At 38.3% G+C, this 25,109-nt stretch overlaps 2 protein-coding genes across 4 annotated transcripts in view; both read right to left on the minus strand.

Annotated features, from left to right (window-relative positions):
• The window catches only part of LOC137108563 (transmembrane protein 47-like), a 30,104-nt gene extending 27,310 nt beyond the window's left edge, over positions 1–2,794 (minus strand). Inside the window, exon 1 of the mRNA XM_067493308.1 lies at positions 761–2,794. Within this exon, the coding sequence (XP_067349409.1) occupies positions 761–989 (229 nt within the window). The 5' untranslated portion in view covers positions 990–2,794. The remainder of the gene's footprint in view (positions 1–760) is intronic.
• A 214-nt stretch (positions 2,795–3,008) lies between these two features.
• The window catches only part of LOC137108559 (cilia and flagella-associated protein 47-like), a 56,493-nt gene continuing 34,392 nt past the window's right edge, over positions 3,009–25,109 (minus strand). For all 3 annotated transcript variants that reach the window (XM_067493303.1, XM_067493302.1, XM_067493301.1), the window contains 6 exons: positions 23,797–23,905; positions 22,715–22,899; positions 21,728–21,902; positions 16,970–17,131; positions 16,195–16,363; positions 3,009–16,010 (listed from right to left, as the gene is read on the minus strand). In XM_067493303.1, coding sequence (XP_067349404.1) covers positions 15,921–16,010; positions 16,195–16,363; positions 16,970–17,131; positions 21,728–21,902; positions 22,715–22,899; positions 23,797–23,905 — 890 coding nt within the window. In that variant the 3' untranslated portion in view covers positions 3,009–15,920. The remainder of the gene's footprint in view (positions 16,011–16,194; positions 16,364–16,969; positions 17,132–21,727; positions 21,903–22,714; positions 22,900–23,796; positions 23,906–25,109) is intronic.

A 25,109-nucleotide genomic window follows, 5' to 3' on the forward strand; every position in this document is an offset into this window, starting at 1 on the left:
TGAATAGTCATATGTCAGAAAACAGCTCAGAGTGCAAGGGTGTTAAATTTAGTACCACAAAAGATAATAACACCTGAGAAGCGGCAAACCACATTGTTTTGCTTGGTAACAGCTTAATTTGGCTGTAACTAAATGTAATGTAATAGCTTGCATCCCACTGGTGATAGTTCACCTTGTTCATCGCTGCTCATCCACTCATTAACTTCTCCATAATTCTCCCCTACAAGTCCTGTGGCAGTTCAGGACTATTTGTTTTGTCAAAATGCCACGTCTACAGCTTTTAGAGTAGGAAAAGAGGAGTGGGGAGAATGTGAGGTGTTTGTGGCAATAATAGTCTGGGGTAAACCTATAACAAACAAAGTGTGGTTCTAAAGGAAATGCAGCCTGGCAACATGCCTTCATTCACCACCACAATAATTAACGCAAATATCCCAGTGAATAATAGTCACAGGTTGACAGGGTCTGTCAGCATGAGCCTTTGTTGTAACTGGATAGGGGGAGAGGGGAGTCAGTATAGAGACCAAAAGGATGCCTCACCATGGCTTGTTTTTCTAGGAAAACTGTCTACAGGTAAGGAAGCATTGCCTCATCATCATCATCAGCTTCAGCACCAATACTCGCTGTCATTCAGAACAGCTCTTGCTGTAAATGCATGACAGAAGAAGTGCACTCTAACAGTGCTCATGTCAGCGTGCACACGGGACAGGGTGGATGGAGGTGTTGGCATAATTTCTATAAGCCCAGAAACTGTGATCGTTACCTGAGCCCAGAGTGCTGCTGCACTGCCAGTTCTCGGTGCTCGCTGGCTTCCAGCAGGACTCCCACAGGGACAAGTAGTACTGGTCGTCGGCGGTCACCCACGCCGGGCTCATCACTGCTCCCACATCCAGGCAGAGAGCCAGGAAGACGCACACCAGCCCGACCAGCTTCAGCGGTGTCAGCGGGGAGCTGCGCGCCGACTCCTCCGTCTCGGTGACAGCAGACGACATGACGAAACTAGAGAGTCGGGTTCAAAACCCAGGGCGGAGGTCGACGTGTGTGTTGATGATTCCTCAGTTCACGGTGTACGGACCTGTGTAGAAGTCGACTATGAGCGTTGGTGATGCTGTTGCTGCTGCTGCTGCTCGTTGCGCCGCGGCCGCGTGGGTTGCACGCTTGACGGAGCTCCGTCTGTGGGTACCGCTGCAGCCGCGCACCGGAGATCTCCACCGCTTACAGCACTGACGTCAAAGCTCCGAGGGATCAGCAGGTGCCACAGGGTCCCAGAGAGAGAAAGAGAGAGAATGAGGAAGAGGGAGGAGAAAAAGAAGTCCCCGCAATCAGGGGTATAGACAGAATTTGCAGGGTCCTGGGTCCAAACGCCCCTGGATCGACGCAATCTAAGAACTTTAGTCACCAACCAAATGTTGTCCAAGTGTTTGGGCATGAAAAATATCATAGCCTTGGAAACATCAGCATAATATAGTGTAAGGCTGTTAATCCCTAAACATAATAAATTAAACAAACAGTTAGTAGGATATTAGAGCAATTGACAAATAAGTAGTTAGACTTTAACACTTTAGGCAGCAGAAACTCGCGGTAAAAGCAGCGCAGACATCACATCATGTAAGAAATTCATAAACTGCGTAAGCATGAGGTGCCACCCTGTTAATTTTCTATTTAATGGATTTGCAAGACAATCTAAGAATCCAAAAGAGGCAGGGCAGGCAGATAAACAGTGTTTTGAAAAAATACGTTTATAAAATGACAAAAAAGTGCCGTTTTAGAGTTTAGCTGCTGTGGATCCATCACTGTGGAAAAGGTGAGGAATGGAAAAGGAAACGCTTCATGTTGCATTTCAGAATGGTGAGAAAAGCTACTTACTAGTTTGCATGAAGTGAGAACAGCAACAAACGTGGAGTGGTGGCTGAAATACTGTCCTGTGGTTTGTTGACTTAGCTGGTCTTCAGCATTTGCATTTATATGCTTTTTTACACATCAACATTGTTTTAGACTTGTTCTAAAACAATGTTGATGTGATTTTGTTCTGGCTCTTTAGTTGTTTCATAGGCTCTACGAGCAGTGTTACTTAAAACTGTTGACTGCTGTGCCCATCAATAATGCTGTGAGAGCAGTGTGGGTGAATTCAAACAGTAACGTTTGGACAGGAAAACAAAGACAGTAAGACCAAGCTTTCTTGGATTTATCACTCTGAGCAACAAGTTTAGCATTCCACAAATAATAAGACCCATTGAATGACCAATTGACCCATTTTTAATTTCATTTATAACAATAAGTGATTAAATTATTTACAATAATGATATTTTTCAGTCTCAAATTTGGTGCTGAATGTTCCACATTCACCCATATTCGGGTGGTCTCTATCAACCCTAGTCGGTCATATAGACTAAGACATAAATAGACAGGAACTTTGTCCCTAAAAATTGGTCATGGACATTTTCCACTACTTTCCATTATTTAATAGACCAAAGAAAGACTTATGATGATTTAAAAGAAATATTCAGTACATTATTTAAACCCCCACACATTTCAGGCAATATTACTGAGGACATGACTTCAGTGCCTTAACATATAACCTTCTCCATTTAGTTGTGATTATTTTTTGACAGAGAGCCTGTGTTAAAGAGACAGTGTCACCATGATAATGGAATAAGGATTTATGCTAAAATGTAACTAAATTACTGCTTCACTCAAAAGTGACACTTTCAGTTGTCTCAGATATTATTAGTGTCACCTTGAACCAGACTTTTAATTTAGGAACATTGATCATTAGAAAGCAGCCACATTATCTCACATTATCTCACCTCATTAGCCCATCATTCCCAAATGATTTAAGCAAGAAAGATTTGGGGGTTCATTATAAAATGTGATATTAAGGACTTATGTTGCAGAAGATGCAAAGACCAGCAGACAATTGGAGAGCATACATGGAAAATCGAATGTGAAAGGCACATGGAAGAATGTTATATTTTCTTCTGCATACTAATTACAAAGGCAGAGACGAGACAGTGAAAGACAGGAAGGAGGAGAAAGCAAACAGAGGTGAGCAGTTTTAGGGAGGCAGAATCATTCATATGTTTATTCAAGCGGGAAGAAACAAGGGATGAAGAGACTGATGGAAGAGAAAGATGGCCTTGTTTACTCTCCATCACGTAGGACAATAATGAGTGATGATGAGGGAGAGAGAGACAGAAGGAGGCAGGGGAGCCAAGCAGAGAGGAGAGGGGAAGGGCACTACATAGAGGTGAAAGAGAATGAGGGAGGGGATGCAAGGCCCGGAGGAAAGAAATTGTTGTTTCTTCCAGTATTGATAGCAGGATTAAACAGAAAGACTTAGTGCTGATCCACATCAGTTATTCTCTGCTTATAAAGAAAACAGCTCCTGGCACTGTTTTATCTGAGAGACTCAGCACGTCTCAGACAAAAGTTGTAACTTTTTCTAATAAAACACAGTAAATGGTAAAAAGCAGTGTTGTATAAATGGTGAATAATAAATGAACAGTGCTAAACTTTGTTACTAGGTCAATAACAGCCAATAAACTTGTAGTAACTGCTCTTAATGTTATAGGCCCTATATTGTGTTTTGACTCAACCTGCAGGTCTCTGTTAAAATCAACTTAATACTTTAAGGAAATGCAATATTTAAGACTCAGTAACTGTTACAAATGGGATGGTGGAGATGTCATGCTAGTAAGGTAACTCTGTTAAACTACTTTCTGAGTAAAGCAAATGCTGCTGTACTGCACCTAATGCAACTTTATCACAGACATTATTAATTTCTGGCTTTGCTTCCAGTCTGATACTGGCATTCAGCAAAGGAATAATGAAAATGCTCAACAAATTGTATTTGTGGTCTTTATGAGCTGACAGATCCAGTTTGAACAGGCTCAGAGGGGACATACGTATACTATGGTCTTCTGCTGAGTGCTGGATGAGAAACTTCAAGGACAGTCGGAGACATGCAGTGCAGTGTTCATTCTAAATTTCTGTTTTAAATCGTCAAGCTAAAAAAAAATGATTTATTTTTTTAAAACTAGCAACAAAGATCTTTTCAACCAAGCATAGAGCAGGGAAGGGAAAAATCTATGTGATGTGTTTTGGCATGCAAAGGTTTGAGGACAACTTTGGACCAGCAACAACGACTGTTATCCTAGAATTCCAGTGTACATTTGATGGCGATAATATACAGATTATAAATTGAAACCATGAGAACTGAGTGAGTTTTGAGTTTGTCTCCATGGTGACTGTTTATGGTCTGGTGCTGCTGTAGAAATCTCATTGAGTTGTATCTTTCAGAAAGTCTGTAAAGACAGAGAAAAACTCAGTTAAGTTGTGTCCCTGAAACCAAATTATGTGGATAATAAAGAAAACTGGAAATGGTTGTCAAACCTAGGATTAAATCGTGATTAAATACAAATGTCAGACAAATGAGAACAACTTTGTGTGTGTTTTTTCATACGACCTTTTATTCAGTCGATTGTTTCAGTCAACTGATTGAAAACTAGACATGAGTCTAACCAAAACCAAACACCATCAAACCATAACTATAGCCTAATAATAACTGATAAACCATCATTCAATGCCATGACAACATTTAACTCTGCAGTCTGCCAATCTGTTTGGCTATTTTATTTATTATAGCACCAAACGGTGCCATGCTTTAAATCATCTGCAGTGCTCAGCTAATGTGCAGCTTTTTGAGTGGATTTTTGTTAATAACTTTTGCATTTGTAGTATATTATAATTATTTTATATAAAAGTTTAAAGATAAGATGGTTTGAGATTTCTTCAGGGAGTAATGTCACATCCCATATGGAGGTGCAGGTCAGTAAAACCAGAAAAACTAATTCTAATCTGCTCTAGTCTCTCAACTGTTAATTCTACAAGTTATTAATCTACAAAGTTCTAAAATGTGAACATATAACCCTCAGGAGTTCAATGTTTTGCAGTTTAATGCCAGAAACTGCAGGCTGAGTCTTTCCTCCATGTCCTCTTTCTTTAACTTAAAGATTCTTTCTTTGTTTAATGCAATTTATTTCGGGCTATTCTTGGGCTCAAAAGCTACTTAAGTAAAATTGAACCTCTGGGATCCATAAGTTTCCTTGGGCAGGTTTCTGTACTGGGGATCGTGAGGTTAAGAGCTCAATTCCAGTTTTTGGACCACACAAAAAATAATTTAATTATGTTTAATTAATTATTTTAATTATTTTACTATAACGTTTTAATACTCCTTGATCATTTTTGTTACTTTTGTTATCATAAAGGAACATTCCAGCTGATTGTTATTGTTATTTCGTTAGATTTAGGGCTAAGTTTGCAACCCCACCATGCCATTTCAATCAAGTTCATACAAACTTAACTTAACAACACTTCGGATCAGACATGATCAGACATGAACTCTAGAGAATGCCAGGAGGATCTGGTCCTGACATTGTCTGGAGTTTCTGTTTCAGACATGTTGGCAACATCAGGAGATATCTGTGTGAGATGCATTCTCATGTGTAAGTTAATACACCGTGTAATTGGGCAAGGGGTGGTGCTTGGGCAGAATATGAAGCAAAAACAAAGCTGCAGAACTGGGTGTTTGTATTTGCCCGGTTTCGCAGCAGTCGCAGGAAATGGACGTCATCAACACGCCCACTCACTCAAGGTGAATTCACTGGAGTATTTGCGTTTGGAAAATGTCTGAATTCCAGTTTAAACTATAACCTGTGTGGGTTTCATTCAATAGTACATGTTCATTCAGTTGAATTGCTTTAAGGTGTGCATGGTTGCATTTTTCTATATCTCAGGCCTGAGACAGACTGCAGATCGGTCCGGGGTGCACCCTGCCTTTCCAACTATCTCATGGCCCTTAATTGGATAAGTGGTTTAGATAATGGATGGATAGTTTCTCTCTACCACTGTCATAGTAATCTCATGAGCACTTATTTTTCTCCCGTTGTATATTTATTTTAAGTTCACTTGCTTACTGTAAATCACACCCAAATGAAATTAAGAAGAAGTCCTATATAAAAAATAAGGAAGGGACAAAGCATGTTATATATTTTTTTGTAGATACTTTATGTAATTAGATAAGGAGGGAGTAGAGTGTATAGGTCAGGGTGAACATCAATATTGAATCCAGTGATTTTTCAAGATAGAATTGGCTGTCTAGCGCTCCTTACCAAAATGAATCACTTCAATTCCCCTTTTCATTTGCTACATGCTTCACAAGGCAGAAGAACACACTGTATGAGTCCGTACTCATTTTTCACAGGTTGATTACAGTGGCTTTGTGAAATATAAATTACATATAACGGGCAGAACAACAAATCTGTTCCACTGAATATTCATTGTTTAAATGAACAATGGCTGCAAGAAATAAATGTGATGGTATTAGTTTTCTAGTTCTAGGAGTAAATACTGTTTGTACTTGATTATCTTGAAGTTTAGAAGAAGGGCTTTAATATTGGATGTTATACTGTGGCTTGTGAGATAACATTGTGATAACCGCTTAAACAGGCAATAGTGCAGGTAAACTTGTCTGTAGGTGCAGAAACACATGTCAGGGGCGGATACTGTTGTGTTCAGCACACTTCTGCTTTTGTCCTTGTGGTTTTAAATGTTTGCTCATAGGTTTCTGTCTTCTTAATAGAAACATATGTGCAACAAAATCTAGGAGTAACACATTCTTTATGGAGTGGATCCATATTTTGACTAATGTGGATTGAGAAACTTAAAAACTCAAACGATAACTTTAGTTATTTTGTAAATGAACCTTACTATCAACAATCCCCAGATAGTTTAGTGTCTGTGAGTTTGCAGCCTGGATCAGCTTGGGCATCTATGTCATCTGATGGACATTAAGCATCCCTATCAGCTGTCCCCCTTAAACTTATTCCAATTTATTAGCACAACAGATTACAAATCTTTGTCAGACAAATTCATCAATGGTTAGATTATTGATTACTGAGAAAATGACCACATCTCTTGTTCTGTCATGACACAGTGGAATGATGTTACAACACCTAAGGGAGAATAAACTCATGACGCTGACTAAACCCTTCAGTATCACAACAGTGTGATTATTTTCTTTTTATACTGCAGTACTTTACTTTATTTTTCAGAGATTTTTTTGTATAATATTGTGTCATCCTTTTCATGTTTTATAAACATGAAAATAAATAATTGAACAACTGACAAAAACAAGGTTTGTACTAAATTGTGAAGATATTATAAGAACACACACTCCATGATATAAATGTTGATATTTTCATGATGCCCTCTATGACTTTTAAGCTTTGTTATAGGTTTTTTAAATGACTGGAATATATTCATTCTATCTCCATGTTTAATTATTGCATATTCCAAAACTGTGTGAGGCGTGGTGACTTTATTAATTTGTAGTCCTTTTTTGAGTGTACTGCAGGAGATAACTGAGAAATGTAGTATAACTGAAAAACTTTGAAAATAAACCATAACGTCACACGTACGCTGGAACAAAAATAAATTACTTTGTTTTCTTTGTGATTGATCTATTAGCTCAGCTTGGATCCTACTCATGTAAATACATACAAATTTTCATTTTTCATATTTCAATTTTTGTCTCCACACAAGGCCAGAAAAACACAATTGCTAGCAAAGTTTTTCATTTTCTTTTCACCTTGTGCATAATTATGGGTTTTTATTGCAGTATGTAGGACCATTAGCATATTTCATATCCTGCTGAAGAGCCTTTCCAGCTCTCTATCTGTCTCCATCGGTGGCAGAGAGAAGATACAGGTGCTGAATGCTCCATGGGAAAAGGATAACCAACGCACACTCCAGTAAACATACAAACAATGTTGACTCATCAGTCATCAAGTTATGCACACGCAACCATCAGTCAGGATAATAGCTTCAAAGATGATAACGCATTTAAATAAAAGCAAACACACAACAGTGTCATACTCTCACATGTGTCAAGTTGTCAAAGCTGCTTCCAGATGTCACACAGCATTCAACTAAATCTGGCAAACACATGCCTGCTGTCCATCACATACTGTGATGTGCTGCTTTGTTAGACACAGAATGATACCACACAATCATCACTGTCATGAAATACTGCATATTAGATATCTCTCTCTCTCTGTTACACACACACACAGTGATTTTTTTTTCTGTCAGAGTTTTCAGGAAGTGAAAAGGGGGAGAAGATGAAAGCAGGGTTGAGCAGCTTGTTCTTTCTACTTGTCTCCTCTGTCGTGTTCACCAGAGGGAGTTTTGATAGATGTACGCTCATGCTCACACACACACACAGACATACACAGACACACATGTGGAGAGGCATCAGTATAGACACACATGTTCATAGTGAAGGGCTGCAGCAATAATTAGATTTTACTTCAAAGAATTTTGCAGTTGTTTCAGTGGGAGACAAGGCTGATGAGTGATTGGCTATTCAAACTTCCAAATGAGGGATTGTGGGTACTTAGGGATAACAGACCATTCTCCTACACAGTATAGGATGGCTATGTGTGTCTGTGTGTGCAGGTGAGTTCGCCGAAACAGTGACAGAAACATAATTGAATATATACGATCCTATATAGTTTTTACTACACAAAAACAAAAGTCATGATTAAGAGGTGGGGAGACATCTTATCGGAGAAGAATCAAGTCAGTTATGAACTCAAAAACAATAAACAACAAAAGCAGGGGCTCCTAAAATAGCCCAACTTTTGAAGCAAGGTACTTAAATTTCAAAACCAGAGCAGGTTTGTGGTAGGTGCAGAATATTAATAGGTCAACACTTACATTTGACTTGCAGGCAAAAAGAGAAATGAAGTAGTGCAGCAACTAAAGTTGTATCTATAAAACTATTTTCAACTTGGAATTTGAATAATTTTTGCTTCAATAATAAATTTTGCAGTATTCTAACTTATTGTAATGTCATAATCCTACCTGAAGTGCTGGACAGAGTGTCAAAGAGTGTAGCAGCGTGTAGCAGAAAGGGGACAGGAAGGTTTGGATTCAGATTGGATTGATTCAAACTCTAATGCTACCACTAGCTTGAGAATCCTAAACAAAACACTAAAACAACACTGTTTTATTAGAAAAAAAAAAAATTCATAAACTGGGGTTACAGAAAATCTAATTATAATAGTGAAAGTGATAATATTTATTATAATTGTTTTTTACAGATATTGTTAAATACTACAGCAAACTGTAGAACTGTGTGTGTATGTGTAGTATGAGTGAGTATGCGTATGTGTTAGTTGACATAATTACAGTGTGTAGTGACAAGTAAAGATGGCATCAGACTGCAGACATGCTCACATGCACAAACACACACAGTCTCCTCCCTTCTACTGGCAGGTTGTCAAATAATTTTGCGTGCATTTCAGGGAGAAATAGAGCCTGCTTAATTACTACCATGCTAATTGAATCCCAGTGTGAGTGATGTATGGGGATAGAACTCTCTGTGACAGAATGAAAATGAAAAAGTATTAAGCAGCCAAGTAGATAATCCATTTAGGAATGTCTGGGAAATCAGACGGATTAGTTAATGCCGCACGGTACGGCTTGCCTGTCAGAAGAAAGTTGTTGGAATTTTAAAATGTTTCATTTCTTGGACTTTTTCTCTTCTTTTTAACAGAAATTTGTACGTTCACGGCCGCCACAGCAGATAATTTGTCCGCATGCTGATTTGGCACATTTTTTATTTTACGCCGGATGCCGTTGCTGTCACCAACCTCCCCAATTTCTACCGGGCTTGGGTACCGGTGCTTCACAGCTGGGGATTGGGAATTGGATTAGCAAATGTTATACTTTACTTAAATGTTTAGCCTGGTAGAAGATGGTTCCAATGGAAATACCTGGGGCTGTTGTACCACGGTGTGTTGCTTGATGAATATCTTTTACACATCATCCTTCAGCAAGTGTTCATTGTCTTGCCTTAGGGATTTTGAGATGCTTGATAAATAATAGTATAGGAATTTATAAATCATTTAAATCACTGACTTGTAATAAGACAAATGGCATATTTCCTTTTCCACTGTGTGTCCTGAACTTCTGTTACTACAATATGTAGTAGCTCTGGAATCCCATCTCAGAGATTTCTCAGAAGATCAAAAACGTCAATGTTGGAAGAAGCATCGAAGACAAATAGAGTAACCGAGCAAAAGACAATTGTAAATATTGTGCTTTTAATTGTGGATGAGAACTAAAATAGATAAAATGATGCAGGGCAGATGCAGGGCTGGGTCTGGTCTGTATTTGAATCAGTAAGTAATAACTATAATAGCTGCCTTGGTATGTTTAGTATTGTTGTGTTTGCTTGCTGTATGGTTGGGTTAGTGAAGTTTCCATTTTTGATCATAAGGCAAGTGAATCCATATAAACAAAACTTTAGTCTTTAAGTAAACCTCTTGTGGTCAGAAAATGCAGCTAACAAGACATACTATCTTTTTACAGGTTTAGCTTGTAAATAAATCCACAAACAGTGTTTATGAGAAAAGGTCAAACCGTAAGCCATTAGTCGTGGATGTATTTATTGATAGTGTAAATCTGCTCCTTTTTATCTTATTCGCTCAATCTCATATACTACCTCCATAAACCAATTTAAAGAAGAAATATGTACTGTTTGTAAGCAATGCTAAATACAGACCATACAGAGTGTTTTCTACAGAGGTCAGTAGATCTGCTTTATTCAACTAGTGTATCAGCTCTTGGCAGCATTTCATCATGACTGGATTACTATGAGTCTGACTTTGCATGATCTCTTCACCACCTAGTGACCTTCCACCTATTACTGTTGGCTTGGTTCATCTATTGCCAGGGAAACACATTCACAAAGGGGAAATCTATAGTAATCAATTGGCAGAAATCAACAACCCTACAAACGGACTCATTGATGCACATTGTCCAACAGGACATCTGCATGGACACACATAACTACACACACCCTATTTTTCCTCACACAGATGATATACTTGCAAAATACATGCAGACAGTGTATTTCTGTCAGCCTTGACCCAACATCAGCATTTTACTGTTCACTTTATCTGCTGTTCTCATCTTTTCTCACTGTCCTTCCCCATTTTCTCCTTCCACCATCTATTACTATAACCACAACCTTAGCATCCTTCATTTGTTCCCCTCTCTTCATCTTTTATCTTTTGCTTCCTGGCTCTATCTTTCCTCTCTCCTCCCATCCTTTCTCTCTCTCACGCACTCCACTCTTGCCCTAGCAGGCTGCAGATGGTGCTTAATGGACACATATCTGAGCATAACTGCCTCGTGAATAATTCCACAGACACAAGGTGAGTCATAGGACAGTTTCATATGAGGACAAAAAGAAAATACTTGCACACATAGACACACACACAAACAAACTAAGTTTTGGTGTTTTATCGTCTAACAACAATGCAGTATAGATTTTGGTGGCATTCTGGACACTGACACTGAAGTGAAAATAAATCTTTGTGGTGTAACTTTGTCTTTTTGCCTCAAGCCTGTATTGGCCACAGAGCTCATCTTCTGAAAACAACCACTCTTTCTTTTAAAACATACTTAATTTCTACTCAGCTCTCTGTCTATTACCACACCCACACACTCATGCTGCCCTAACCCCGCTATTCCTTTGTTTTACTATTCTGCCACCTGCTCTGGTCTCCACCTGTGCTTACCTGCCTGGCATTTTCTGCAATCAGTCCAAGCATAAAAGCCTGCTGCTGACCCTTATTCTTTACCCTTACTAATTTGCAGGGGGCTGCAAATTAGCCTTTGCTATATGCCTTATATACATGGTATTGGCTGCTCGCTGTAGTTGTAACAATGTTTAGTATTATTGTCCCCATAAAAATAACCAAATAAAGAAGTAAAACAAACTGAACTCAACTTAGCAGTGTTCCCCAAGCTTTCATCCCTAGCTTCTCATTGCTAATCCTTAAGTGGTCCCCTGTCTGCTGAATATAATGAATAGAGGGATTTTTTAGATTTAATTTTAGTGGCATATTTCGACACCATTTGGATTTAGAATGAAATGGTATCACATTTAAAGCAATAGTTCAGGATCTTTCTGGTCGCTTTAAATAGAAGGTTGAGTGATTATTGTTATAAACACACACACATAAAACAATTTTGCTCATCTGTGAGGGATTCCAGCCAGAATACAATCTCTATACTACTACTGCGAGAAAATGAGGGCGACTGTTTACAGCCCTCTTTCTGCACTTCAAAGTTCACTTAAGGCTCATATGAATATTCAGTTGTCACACTAGGCTACATCATATTGAATCCAATAACGATCCAACGTTGAGACAAATTTCACTCTGTTCTCCTGAGTACGATGTGGAAAGCAGGCAAAGCTTTAATCAGCAAGATCAAATATATACTCGCTGGCCACTTCATTAGGTCTTACTAGAAGTCTTACTAGAGTATTATATTATGCATATAAATTATAAATAAAGAAATAATCTTGTAAAAGTAGAATTCATGAAGGAGCTGCTGTATTAGATTGCATTGGAATGTACAGGTGTACCAAATGAAAGGCCAGTGGGTGTATATGTATATAAAACTCATTCAAGCTTCTATTTAAACCAGCTTGAAAGATCTTATAGTATTGCTTTAATATATCATTCCCCCTTATTTCTTTGACTGTCAATGCATAGCTATACTCTGATGATCCCATACTGGCTGTTGGGCCTTCTAGCACCAATGACATTACTGAATTTCCTGTTGAATATTTGTATTTACTGACATCTCACTACTACTTAACATGTAAATGAAGTATGTCCACAAATAGATAAGAACTGGTAGCAGGGCAATTCTAGGGGCAATCTCAAGAATAGTCTCACAAATATACACCTTCTCATAAACAGGTAATATTCATCAGGTTGAAACGAACGGCTGGTGAATCCATCTTGAAACACAGGCAGGAAAAAAGTCAGTCAGTTTTAGATTACCATTATATTCTTATATGCTATTGTCTCCAATCTTCTCCCGAGTGGCAGGTTTCCTTCACATTGCATCAGGTGCTTCCTATATTTTATTGCAATAAATTTTACCATCTATGCTCACCAGCATGCTACAGTGAAGTCTCCGGAGCATCATGCCAACAGCAATATGCTTCTAGGGATACTGTGTTTATAATGACTTTTACAGCTGACATCAGTCCCCCAATGTGCCTTCTTTGTTTACACCACAATTGCACAAATCTCTTGCCTACACACAGGTCATTATCATTTGACTACTTATGTTACTTCTAAAACTAATAAGCTGCACTAGTGCTGATTTTCGTGATCTAAAAGAGGGAAGGTACTTAGCACATCTAAATCTAAATATGTATATTGTTTTAAATATCTGAATGGCAGCATGGTGGTGGAGTGGTTAGCACTGCTGCTTCACGCCCAAAACTGTAGGAAGTAGGACACTGGGCCCAAGCATCCTCAACCACCGTAATTGGCTCCACCTCCAGCTACCTGGAAGTAGAACAAACAACTCGACAGGCCAGAGGGCCGTCACAATTCCTTTTTGAAATCACAAAGTTTGATGTAACCTTTCTGTGAATTTAAGTTTTTTCCATTCATTTCTACAACTGTCCAAATACATGCATATTAGGTTAGTTGGTGATTAAATTGCCTGTAGGTGTGAACTGCCATCTTTCTGCATCTTCTCTCTCCAGGATGCGACCTGTCCAGGATTTATCCTGCCTCTAGCCCCAGTGACCCTGAACAGGATATATGGTCAAAGATAATGAATGGATGGACTTCGAGGTCTGATTTCACTTTGACATTAAATGTTATTTTTCTGTTGATGAATGTAAACACCCCAAATAAATTCTGACTGATAAAACATTCCAATCAAAGGGAATACTTGATATACTGTGTGCTCAGGATATAATATATAAAAATTAGGTAAACCTCAAGCAAAAATATCAACCAACTAAAAGTATTGGCGACAATGCAGTTACAGACACAACAGCCGAACTATGAGGCTCATGTGTGCATAATGTTTTATGGCTGAAACGGTTTGACTTGTTAAATGCAGGATGCTGAGATTTTAGAAAGGTGGATATTTATGTCAAGTTCTCCTGGTTAGTCAAATCTCATCTGCAGTGAGAATTTGCGCGGGCAATCAGCAGCTTGAGGTGAATCTAATTTATGGCAAGACTATTTCTACTATCATCAGAGATAGAAGACAGAATCATAGGGGAAGGGAAGAATGGAATGAAATTAGTAACATTTAGCTTCAAGTGAATGAGGTGTACTAGGGCCACAGTTTATTTCTTGCCATTCATCAGATTTCGGGCTAAATGTGTAAAACTTCAGGGGCACTGGCTTTTTTCACGCATAACACTGACGACGAATACTCAGGAAAATCAGGTGTAAATAACAGATTGTGATAATTTACTCTATAGAAATTTTAAAGTAAATGGTTTACACTTATTTAGTGCTTTTCTACCTCTTGGCACTCAAAGCGTTTTACACTGCTTTTTATTCACCTATTCACACTCACACTCATACTCATACACCAATGGGGGAGCTGCAGCTATGCAGCTGGCTATGCAGCTGGCCAACACTCACCAGGAGCAACTAAGTTGGGGTTCAGGGTCTTGCTCAAGGACACTTCGACATGTGAGGGGGAACCAGGGATTGAACCAACAACTGTGAGATTGCTGGACAACTGCTCTACCTTCCTGCACAACAGTTGCCCACAAAGGACAGATATATGAAATGAAGCAGATGAGCTGCAGATTTTTACAATTGAAGCTTTTGTGTATATTGTTTATGTATAAATTACAGTAAATTCCAATACAACGTGTGTTAATATGTATGATAAGGGCAACTTTGTACAGTGTAGATAATAATTTAAAATATTTTTTTTTGTCACGTCAAAAGAACTTCTGCCATCTTGGTACTTATGAGCAAGTGAGAAACACTAACATGTCTGACAAAGACGATTTCAGGAATTAGTGGCGATGGTGAATTCAGCTCTTTTTTAACATATAAAGATATGTATTTAAGTGAACAAAATCTTAGAAAGACCCTTAGTTGTGTGAGAGTGATGTAGCCCATGCTAGTACACAATGCAATGACGTAAACTAATATTGTTTTTAATAACTTACTATAGTTTATCGCAATGAGTATTCTATGTGTGTGATATGAGCCTATCAGATATAGTTTGCCTATCAGCGATGAGCTTCTTGGCAATTTTCACCATCTTGCTTCTCATGCTAACTGCTGAGAAAATGTGTTGCTCTGCTCTAACTTTTCACTCAAAAACTTTTGTACCTCACTGGAATTCTGTTGTGTTGCACTGTTAATGGTTTCAAATAGTATGCAATAAAACAATTATTTGTTAAGGGGCAGTGGGCTTCAAACCCACAGCCTTCTGCAGCCCAACTCCATGCTCTACCCAAGATAAGGTAGTCCAGTTGACTAGTGGGAAGTTGAGCTATAAAGGAACAGACAAACTACAGAGTGAACCAAATTAAAATGGACTCCCACCTTCACATGTTGGTGCAGTAGGACGACTTGTCTTGTGGAAAGGAATTCACTCCCTCACTCCCCAATGGGGTAGGATGGACTGATACACACACTGACACATTTCTACAGCTCTTAATCCCCAATGATCCAAAAACTTATTGGACAATCAAATGAGCTCAGGTTAAATTGACCAAACAATTGAGGCCAATAGCCAAGATCTCAGAGAATTTAACTATGTTTTATAAGTTTTTTAATATTTTTTTTATTTAAACCCACTATTGTGTTAAAGGCTTTTTATTGATATTCATGCACTGGGCTCCAGGCCGTTCCAAGTTCTTCGGATATTAGCCCTCAAGTAAATCAAATTGATAACTCCACACTGTAATCTGGACTGAGGTTGTTCTCCTCTTTGATCTTTGTGTAAGTTAGCCAAGGAGTCCAACGTTGTCAGCCACAAAGTTCTGCTGTTGTTCACTGGCTTGACAGGGCAAAGAAAAGCTGCCCCTTAGAACTCCCACAGATTTTACCTCTAACCTCATAGATCCACCGCCTGTCTGCTGCCTGTGACAAAAGGGTTCAGTTAGTAATTATGCAATTATTCTACTGTCTATGTAAAAGTATACTGCAATCAACATTAAATTAAATCTATCAGAAATTTCAAAGAATAACTATGTTATTGTTATAAATGGTAAGTCAGTGCTAAAATAATTTTAAAAAAGAAGAAAAAATTATTATGTATCAGTACCTCGATACTAAGTCTTGCTTTGTGCACTTTATTGTACATGGTAGGTGTGAAGAACACAGTGATGAGGGCTCCACTTGAACCAACAGGAGGCAATATTCCCGAGGATGGAGTCACTGTGAACTCAGTGCTGCTGCTCGACACAAATGCCACTGTGAACGGCTCTGGCAGCCTACAGCCAAACATTCAAATTACTATTTGCCAAGAGCTTTCACTGCAGTAACCTTTCCAGAAAATAAACTTCACCTGCATTTTGACACATGAAAAAAGGAGCTCCAACTGACTCAAGGTAACTGTGAATAATATTTAGATAAATTAAGGCTTCCAGAGCATGTCTAAAAAGGGCTATAGTGACAAAACAATTCCTGGGCTAGGGAAACACCTTCTGATGACAGTTATTGTGGGAGTGCAGTTAGAAGCAAGGATGAACATCACTGACTGATCACATACAAAACTGGCTAAGTTTCATTCACACAGTAAATAAAAACCGGGAAATCATGAGTTAATATGAGGATGAGGGATGGGAATTTTTTGTAATGTATCTTGATGTTCCACAGTTATATTAATCTCAGTTATTTTAATAAAGAGTGACAAGCTAAAAGCATTAAGTGATGTGGGACGGAGAAAGCTTTAAAACACTGCACTACAATAAATATAAAGCATAACATGATAACAATGTATTGTGGAAGTGCACAAAATGTATAGGTCAAAATGTAGGTGAAGTGCAAGTTATCAATATTTTTCTCTTAACTGATAGGAAATTGTAAATAACAGATACCTTGTGGTGCTGGTCAGGCGAAAGCCCACAGCTGAAGTTTTGCCCAACTCAGTGGCTTCAATGTATATGACGTCATCCAACTGAGGTTCATTTGCAAGAAGATCAATGGGAAACTCCCAGGTCCTCTCAGACAAATGCTGTACTGCTATGACGACTGAGTGCCTGGACAAAAACACACACACACAAAATTAAATTGTACACTACTACCTTTGAGCACCGCAACAACACACACATTTATTGGTTAGAAAATATTTTTCATTTTATAACAAAAATAAGCAACTTGTACAGACTGTAACAACACTTGAATGGGACCACACTTAAAAATAATAAGACAAGTAGTTACACAATTGATGACAAAAGGATTGAATGACAACATGTGTGTCAGACCACACAAAGTTTATATTCAAAATATATTCTATGATTTTGTTAAATCCCTGTGTTGGTCTAGTATGTTAGCATACAAATTTTGCTCTCATGCTACAGCTAGGCAAGATAGATAATATACTGTTACTTTCAAGTAACAGTAACAGTGCCTCATAAGTCCCAATGAGGGACTTAAACCTCATGGTGGGGCTAGAGGAGAATTCAAAGGATAACTTATTTTGTTCAAACTACTGCAATCTCTCTAGAAGTATTCAAGATTTTTGAACCATTCTGAACCACCACATTGCAGTATCTGCGCAGAAATGTCTGTTTGAATAAGAGCAATGGACGGAAATCCAAGCAGCACTGCCATCTCCACAGCAATGCCACCCTACATTAGCACAATCATACTCAGCATGTAATGTAAGCAAGTTTATCTTTCAACCAGTGGGTACACCTGCGGATTTACTGATTACCTTTATTCTGAGATAAGGAACTAATCAGTGTTGTTAGCTGCCAATAGGCAGCTGGAATAAAACCCTGCATACCATTGGCCCTTAGTGGCACATAGATCATCTGTTTTTTATTCGTTTTTTTCCTAATCATTCTTTCAATCTAATCTATCTTGAAAAGTGAAACTTGAGCATTCCTATTTATCTCTAAAATTATGATTTACAAACTGGGTCTTAATATTCCCGCTTTCAGCTAATGATACTTGGGTTTCCTCATCTCACTACCTAGGAAATACAAATAACTTGGATAATGGAGGAGCCTATTAGCGGCACCACACCCCCCGTCACTTCCTCATGGGAAAGTCATTAGCTCTCAAAGGTATTGATTTTATCAGGGCACGGCTCATTAATGGAGTCCATAAATGAAGACAGCAGCTGATAAATGAATGGACTCTTCACTCAGCAGGATGTCAAATGCAATGTATAGTAAGTGGGACTATAGAGAATAGGTAAATTGCAACTTTTACCAGTGAGATCAGAGAGTAGAGTTTCACTATGTAGATGTTGGAATGGAGATTTTATAACAAAAGTAACTACAAGTAGAGCGATTTCTCCTCCAAACATGGTATGTAACATTACTGTCAAAAAGATTCACGTTCATCTCATCTGATCACAACATTCTTCAAGAGGTCTTCTTTCATGAATGTTGTGCACCAACCTTTACTTAGCTTCAACATGTCTTTTCTTCAGTAATGGGAGTCTGAGGGGTTATGGTGCATGGACACTGTGGTAATAGAATACATTGCTTATAGATTTTTCTCCTGTTAACAGGCTTGTCAACAATAGTAAATATAAAACGTTTTTTGAGAACCCCAGTTACATGTAGTGCATCCAGAAAGTATTCACTTAACTTTTTTCCACATTTTGTTATGTTACAGCCTTATTCCAAAATGGATTAAATTAATTATTTTCCTCGAAATTGTACAAACAATACCCCATAATGACAATGTGAAAGAAGTTTGTTTGAAATCTTTGCTAATTAAAAAAAAAAAAAAAAACTTTGCTTAATAATTTGTTGAAGCACCTTTAGCAACAATTACCGCCTCAAGTCTTTTTGAGTATGAGGCTACAAGATTGGCACACCTATTTTCTGGCTTGAGTTTCCCCCCATTCTTTTTTGCAGTACCTCCCCAGCTCAATCAAGTTGGATGGGGAGTGTTGGTGAACAGCTATTGTCAAATCTCTCCAGAGATGTCCATAAGGTTCAAGCCTGGGCTCGGGCTACGCCACCCAAGGACATTCACAAAGTTGTTCCACAGCCACTCCTTTATTATCTTGACTGTGTGCTTCGCTGTGGTCGTTGTCCTGTTGAAAGATGGACTGTCACCCCAGCCTGAGGTCCAGAGATCTCTAGAAAAGGTTTTCATCAAGGATGTCTCTGTACCTTGATCCTAACTAGTCTTCTAGCTCCTGCCACTGAAAAACATCCCCACAGCATGATTTTGCAACACCACCATGCTTTACATGACACTTCGCATTCAGGGGTTCAATCTTTGTTTCATCCGACCAGAATTTTTTTTGTGATGGTCTGAGAGGCAAACTCCAGGTGGGCTGTCATGTGCCTTTTACTGAGGAGTGGCCACTCTACCATACCGGCCTGGTTGATGAAGTTCTCGAGAGATGGTTCTCCTGTCATGGTCCCAGTGCACTTCCTTACTTGGACTTTTATTTTGTCGCCCCTTCTCCCAACTTCCTGTGCCTAGTTCTGTTCCTTAGCTTTACCTTCCTTATCCCTCAATGTTTGCACCTGTTCCCCTCACTTTTTAAGTCCAGTCTTCCCTGCACTTCCCTGTCAGATCCTTGTCTTCTAACTCACGGTCGACGTTCTGAACTCTTGGTAAACCTGACTCTTGCATTCTGGACTCTGTGTATCAATGGCTTTTGGTTTGAGGTTTGGTTTGTGGTCATCCTGTCTCCTAGTTGTTTTTCTGTGTGTATTTCTAGTAGGCTTTGTTCCTTGTCCTTTCGTTAAGACTGCAACTTTGTTTAGTTGTTCATTACAGCCCCACATTTCTGTTGCATACATCTTTTAGTTCATTGTTAATGCTTAAACCTTCTTGCTTCTATTTGGTGTATATTGGCTCCCTAAGTCACCCTGCAGATTTCTGTTCATTGCTACTTTTTCTTTGATTTTAGACTAGTTCACTAATGTTTAGGTTTTTCTGTTAATTCTCCATTTTTAAAGTTTTGACCCATCCTCTGGTTTTAGTGGTCTGTGTTCTTTATCCATGTTTCGTTTTTCTTGTGTTCATTCTGGTTCAAAGGTTTACTTTTCTCTTCTGTGTCTGTTCTGTATTGGTGTGCTCGTTTTAGTCTCCTTAGTTTTTGTGTTAGCTGGGTTTCACGGTCCGTGATTTAGGTTTTGTGGGAGGTATGAGTTTCTTATCTGTCTTGTTACCCTCCTGTTAGGAGTGATTTCTGTGTTTTTTTATTTTTATTTTTATATTCTTTTTTTTGTTCAGTCACTCTCAGTCTCCTCACTTGGGTCCATCCTTAACCATAACGCTGATATCTCCTAACAGAGAAATGTTGAAGCTCTTTCAGAGTAACCATCAGATTTTTGGTCCTCTCGCTGACTAAGACCCTTCACTCTTGATTCCTCAGTTTGGCAGGCCCACTCTAGGAAGAGTCCTGGTGGTTCCAACTTCTTCCATTTAGAGATGATTGAGGCCACTGTGGTCTTTGGGACCTTCAGTGCTGCAGAACTTTTTCTGTACCCTTCCACAGATCTGTTCCTCGACAAAACCCTGGTTCAGAGGTCTACAGACAATTCCTTGGACTGCATTGCCTGGTTTGTGCTCTTACATGCACTGTTAACTATGGGACTGTAGACAGGTGTATGCTTCTCCAAATCATGTCCAATCAACTGAATTTCCTCCAGGTGGACTTCAATCAAGTTGTAGATACATGGCAAGGATGATTACAGGAAAAAAAATTTAAATTTGCAAAGATTACAAACAAACTTCTTTCACATAATAATTATCAGGTATTGTTTATAGCATTTTGATGAAAATAATGAATTTTTGCATACTTTCTGGATGAACTGTGCAAAAATTGCAGAGTAATCTACTCAAGGAACATTTTATCCCTTACACTGTTTATTGTATTCTGGTTTACATAGACGGTTAACTCTACTCAGTCAATTTTAACTGGGTTACTGAAATGCATGTAAACATAGTAAATGTGATTTTTACATCAAAGTATGGCCTAGTAAATCTCAACTAGACAATACACATGGATAAAATGTGGGCAACAATTCAACTGCGGAAGCAAAAGTCAGCATATGGGGCTTTGTTATAGAAGCATTAAGACAATCCCTATTGTTTTAAACCTAAAACACAATGTGTTTTTAGGTCACACTAAAGGTAATGTATTGTCTACGGCCATCTAACCTCATAAGGTGGCGCACTGCATTCACCAAAGAAAAAAATATACCTTTTTATTGTAATTATGAGATCAATTTCTGGTAATTAGAAAAAGGGGATCTCTTGAGTTACAGATCTCATAATTACGAGATCCGGATCTTGTGCTGCTATAATACTCTGATAGTATGTCAGAGTACATGTGTACGTTCTTTCATAAGTGTTTCCGTTTATCCACACCTCACTGTTTTTCAAAATGTACAAGTATCTATATTTGGTTTATGAATTTTAATGCAATGTGTTTTGAATCTTTATGCCTTTATCTGGCTCTGTTATTTCTGTGTATATTTGTCAAGGCAGTTTTTGTACAAGTTGTTACCTTGCCTTACTGGAAGGACAACTACAGGCTTTAATACAAAAACATATAAATCCTTGCTAGAAAAAGATCCAATACTGTTATCTGTAATTTTCCCCAATGCTCTATTCTAACACAGGTTTGTGTGTATTTTATATACAGTAACCTCGACGGCCTGAGGGGAGTGTAGAGTAGACAAAGGGTAAGTGATACAATGCCGGTCTCAGGGTCCCTTCTGGCTGACTCAATGGAGGCAGAAAAGCAGTTCTCCACCTCAGAGGACTCTGTTTGGCTGTTTGAATACACTTTGCACAGGAAGTCGTCAAGTGGCACCTGTGTAACTGTCCAAGAGAAAATGTGAGAGAAATGAGCATATAGATGTATTTAATGTTTAAATTAATACCAGCAAAAAGAACTTTAAATAGAAATGTATTAATTCAAGCAAACTTAGACCAATTTTACAAATGATTTAATTTTCCATATAGAAACTCACAACTTTGGTTTGTTGTAATTTTTAGAAATGCACTGATTAATTTTGAAATCAGTTTTCCTTTGTGCACCAGTCACTAACAATTATTAATTTTTACTGGTAATTATTATAACACATTTATATTTACTTTTAGCTTAGTGTAAATTGATAAAGGCATCTTTAAAAGGGGCCAGCTAAACACCAGTACATCAGTACACTAATTTGTCACTAGTTTGTATTTAAACACAGCAACTAAAATCTTTCCAGTGACACAATGTGTCAGATATTTTAAAATGAATTGGTAAGGTTGATGGTATGTTTGCACTCAGGTCAGGACATGATTAAAACTTTACTGAGGTTACATTGTGCAACGTGTTGAGCTATGCCATCTTTAATTAATCACCTGCTGAGCTGAATCAGACAGCATTTCATCCTAGGTGCAATAGCTTAGATTAAAGTTCCATTATTTGTGTATTTATTAAAATCGTTCCTCTTTCTGCTTCTGTAATAATAAAGTAAAAAACTTTTGCACCACTCTTTCCATTTCTGAATGTGAGGATCGCTATTAAACTGAACTTTAATAATGACCTTCAATATATTCCAATAGTTGAAAGGATCTCCACAACTGTTTCCTAATATTGCAAGAGCACAACTAAAAAGTAAAAACCAAAAACTGGTACACACCTTCGTGTCCGTTACAGTCTTGATTCCTTAGTACATATCCAGTGAGCAGTACATCCACCTTCTTCTCCAGCTGGCAGCCTGCTTCACATTGCACTATGCCAAGTTGTGAGTTTTCAATTGGCATTTCCACAGAAATCCCACGAAGAGGGTAAATCCAACGGATGGCTTGCAGTTCCTCCTGTGAACTAAAATATCAGAGTAGTGCATTTGATTACACTTCAGTATTCAGCTTCAATGTTGAAGGAATTACATTTTATAGGAGCACCATAGAGGGCATCCCTTGCCACCTCTGCACTGTATGGTATGACAGCTCCATAGAGGAGAACAATAGAGACCTGGCCCGGGTGGTGAAAACAGAACAAAGGGATGAAACCCACCGCAGACACTCTGTTTGTTCCATTGCCATCAGGAAGTAAATACTGAACCCTAAGAACATGCACTACATGGATGAGAAATGGCTTATTTTCCAGAGCTGTAGGCTGGGAAAGAAGCACACACACAGCCACACGCCCAAACAATGAGAAAACTACTTGAGAGTTGACATCCAGAACTATTAACTGTGCAATAGTGGCCTATCTGTGCCATACTTTAGGCTTTAACACCACAAACACAAACGCACACACGGACTGACCGGTAAGTCAAAGCTGTGCAGTGTTTTCTGTGCAATAATTGAAATGCTGCCATTTTGACTGACTGATTACTGTTTTTCATTGATTGGTACTGTTTGTGATGTTTTAACTTTTAAATGTAATATGCTGCTTCCTCTGAGATAGCCAGAAAATAATTTCATTGTGTGTAACTGCAATGACATTAAAGTTCCTTGATCCATGATCCTTTCACAGAATGTCTAGAAACCAGGCACTGATCTAGATATCCCATTCATTGGTGGTTTTAATTTATTGTTAAAAATGGGTAGACATAGGCACTCTGACTGGTCTATGGCATCAAAGCCGCTTTTACAGCAAGCTGCTATGTTGTTACCTATGTAGTGATAATTACCACCAATAACTTATTCCCACGCTGATTCCATCGACTTATTGGTTCACCCAATTACACGGACACTGAGATAAATGCATACAAACCTGCTGAGGGGTTTCATTGTCATGCAGAGCCAGGCCTGCTGTAGCTCCATAGAGTCAGGTGCGAACACCACAGGCACATCAAAACTGCCCCCTTCACTGATATGTATACCTGCAGCCACAATAGAGACCAAACACACTATCACATACATCTTTTAAAGTCTTCAGCTCTGTAACCAAATTAGTAAAATAAACTGTGTGGACTTTCTGCATCATTACCTGTAAAAAAAACAAAAAACTTTTTAGGTTGATTAAAGAGAACTAAAGGAAACAGACTTGAAAAGGAAACAAAATTGAACATTTTTTTTTGTAGGATGTAGATGCAGGACCAAAATATCTACACATTCGTCTTTTCATTTAGCGACGGGTATTTCTTATGGCTTTGTCTGAGCGTAACAGAAAATATGTTGATATTTGTATTTTTATGTATTTTGTTACCAACTGAAAGAAGCTTTTTTCTTTGAGATTATTACATTTTTAGTTTTAATTCTACTCATGTGTTTACATACATTTTTTAGTTGTTACCATTGTTAGTGGTGGAATTCCAACATAATTTTATTTCACTGATCACTACTGGTTGCTAATGCAAACAGAACATCCAACTGCTTTTGCTTCAAATTCTGAATGAACATTATGCCAAAACATTTTCAGTGGACAAAAGCAGGAAGAACACACATTAGCCTATATTTTTGATAGCCAGTTCATCTAGTAATACCAGAAATGTAATGAGTATGGGCTTTAAAATAACTTATTATATACTGGAAAAAGTTTAATAAAATAAATTAAATTCTGGCTTAATGCCTAATTTTAAGGTAGGAAACAAGTCCCACGTCTATGGAATAGATGTTCATTGACTGGAGTACTGCAGATTTGGTCCTCTGTCTTACTCAGTGCACCTTGCTCCCTGGTTTACCTGAGATGTGTTTTCGATTCCTGACTTGTTTTTTGAACTCTGTTCCCGTCATGTTGCCTGTTCCCGATTTTTGTTTTCTTAGTCATTTATCCTAGTGTTCATTTGTTTTTTTAGTTTATGTTTAATATTCTTGTTCGGCGTTTTTGTTACCTGCTCTTATGAGTGATTTTATGTTGGTTCTTGAGTTTTTTCCTTAAATAAACCTGTTTATTAGTTTACTCCCTCTCGCCGTCTCTTCACTTGAGTCCGACTTTATACAAAACGTGACAGCAAGCTCTGTCAGAGATAGAGCACACCAGTCACCCAGCATGTGAAAACACAAGCTTTTAATGTGAGGAAACCAAATGAAATACTATGTACTATGAAATACTAAACACAGCATGGGTAATAATAACTTTTAACA

This window comes from Channa argus, chromosome 23 (assembly GCF_033026475.1).
Source record: "Channa argus isolate prfri chromosome 23, Channa argus male v1.0, whole genome shotgun sequence".
NCBI lineage: Eukaryota > Metazoa > Chordata > Actinopteri > Anabantiformes > Channidae > Channa > Channa argus.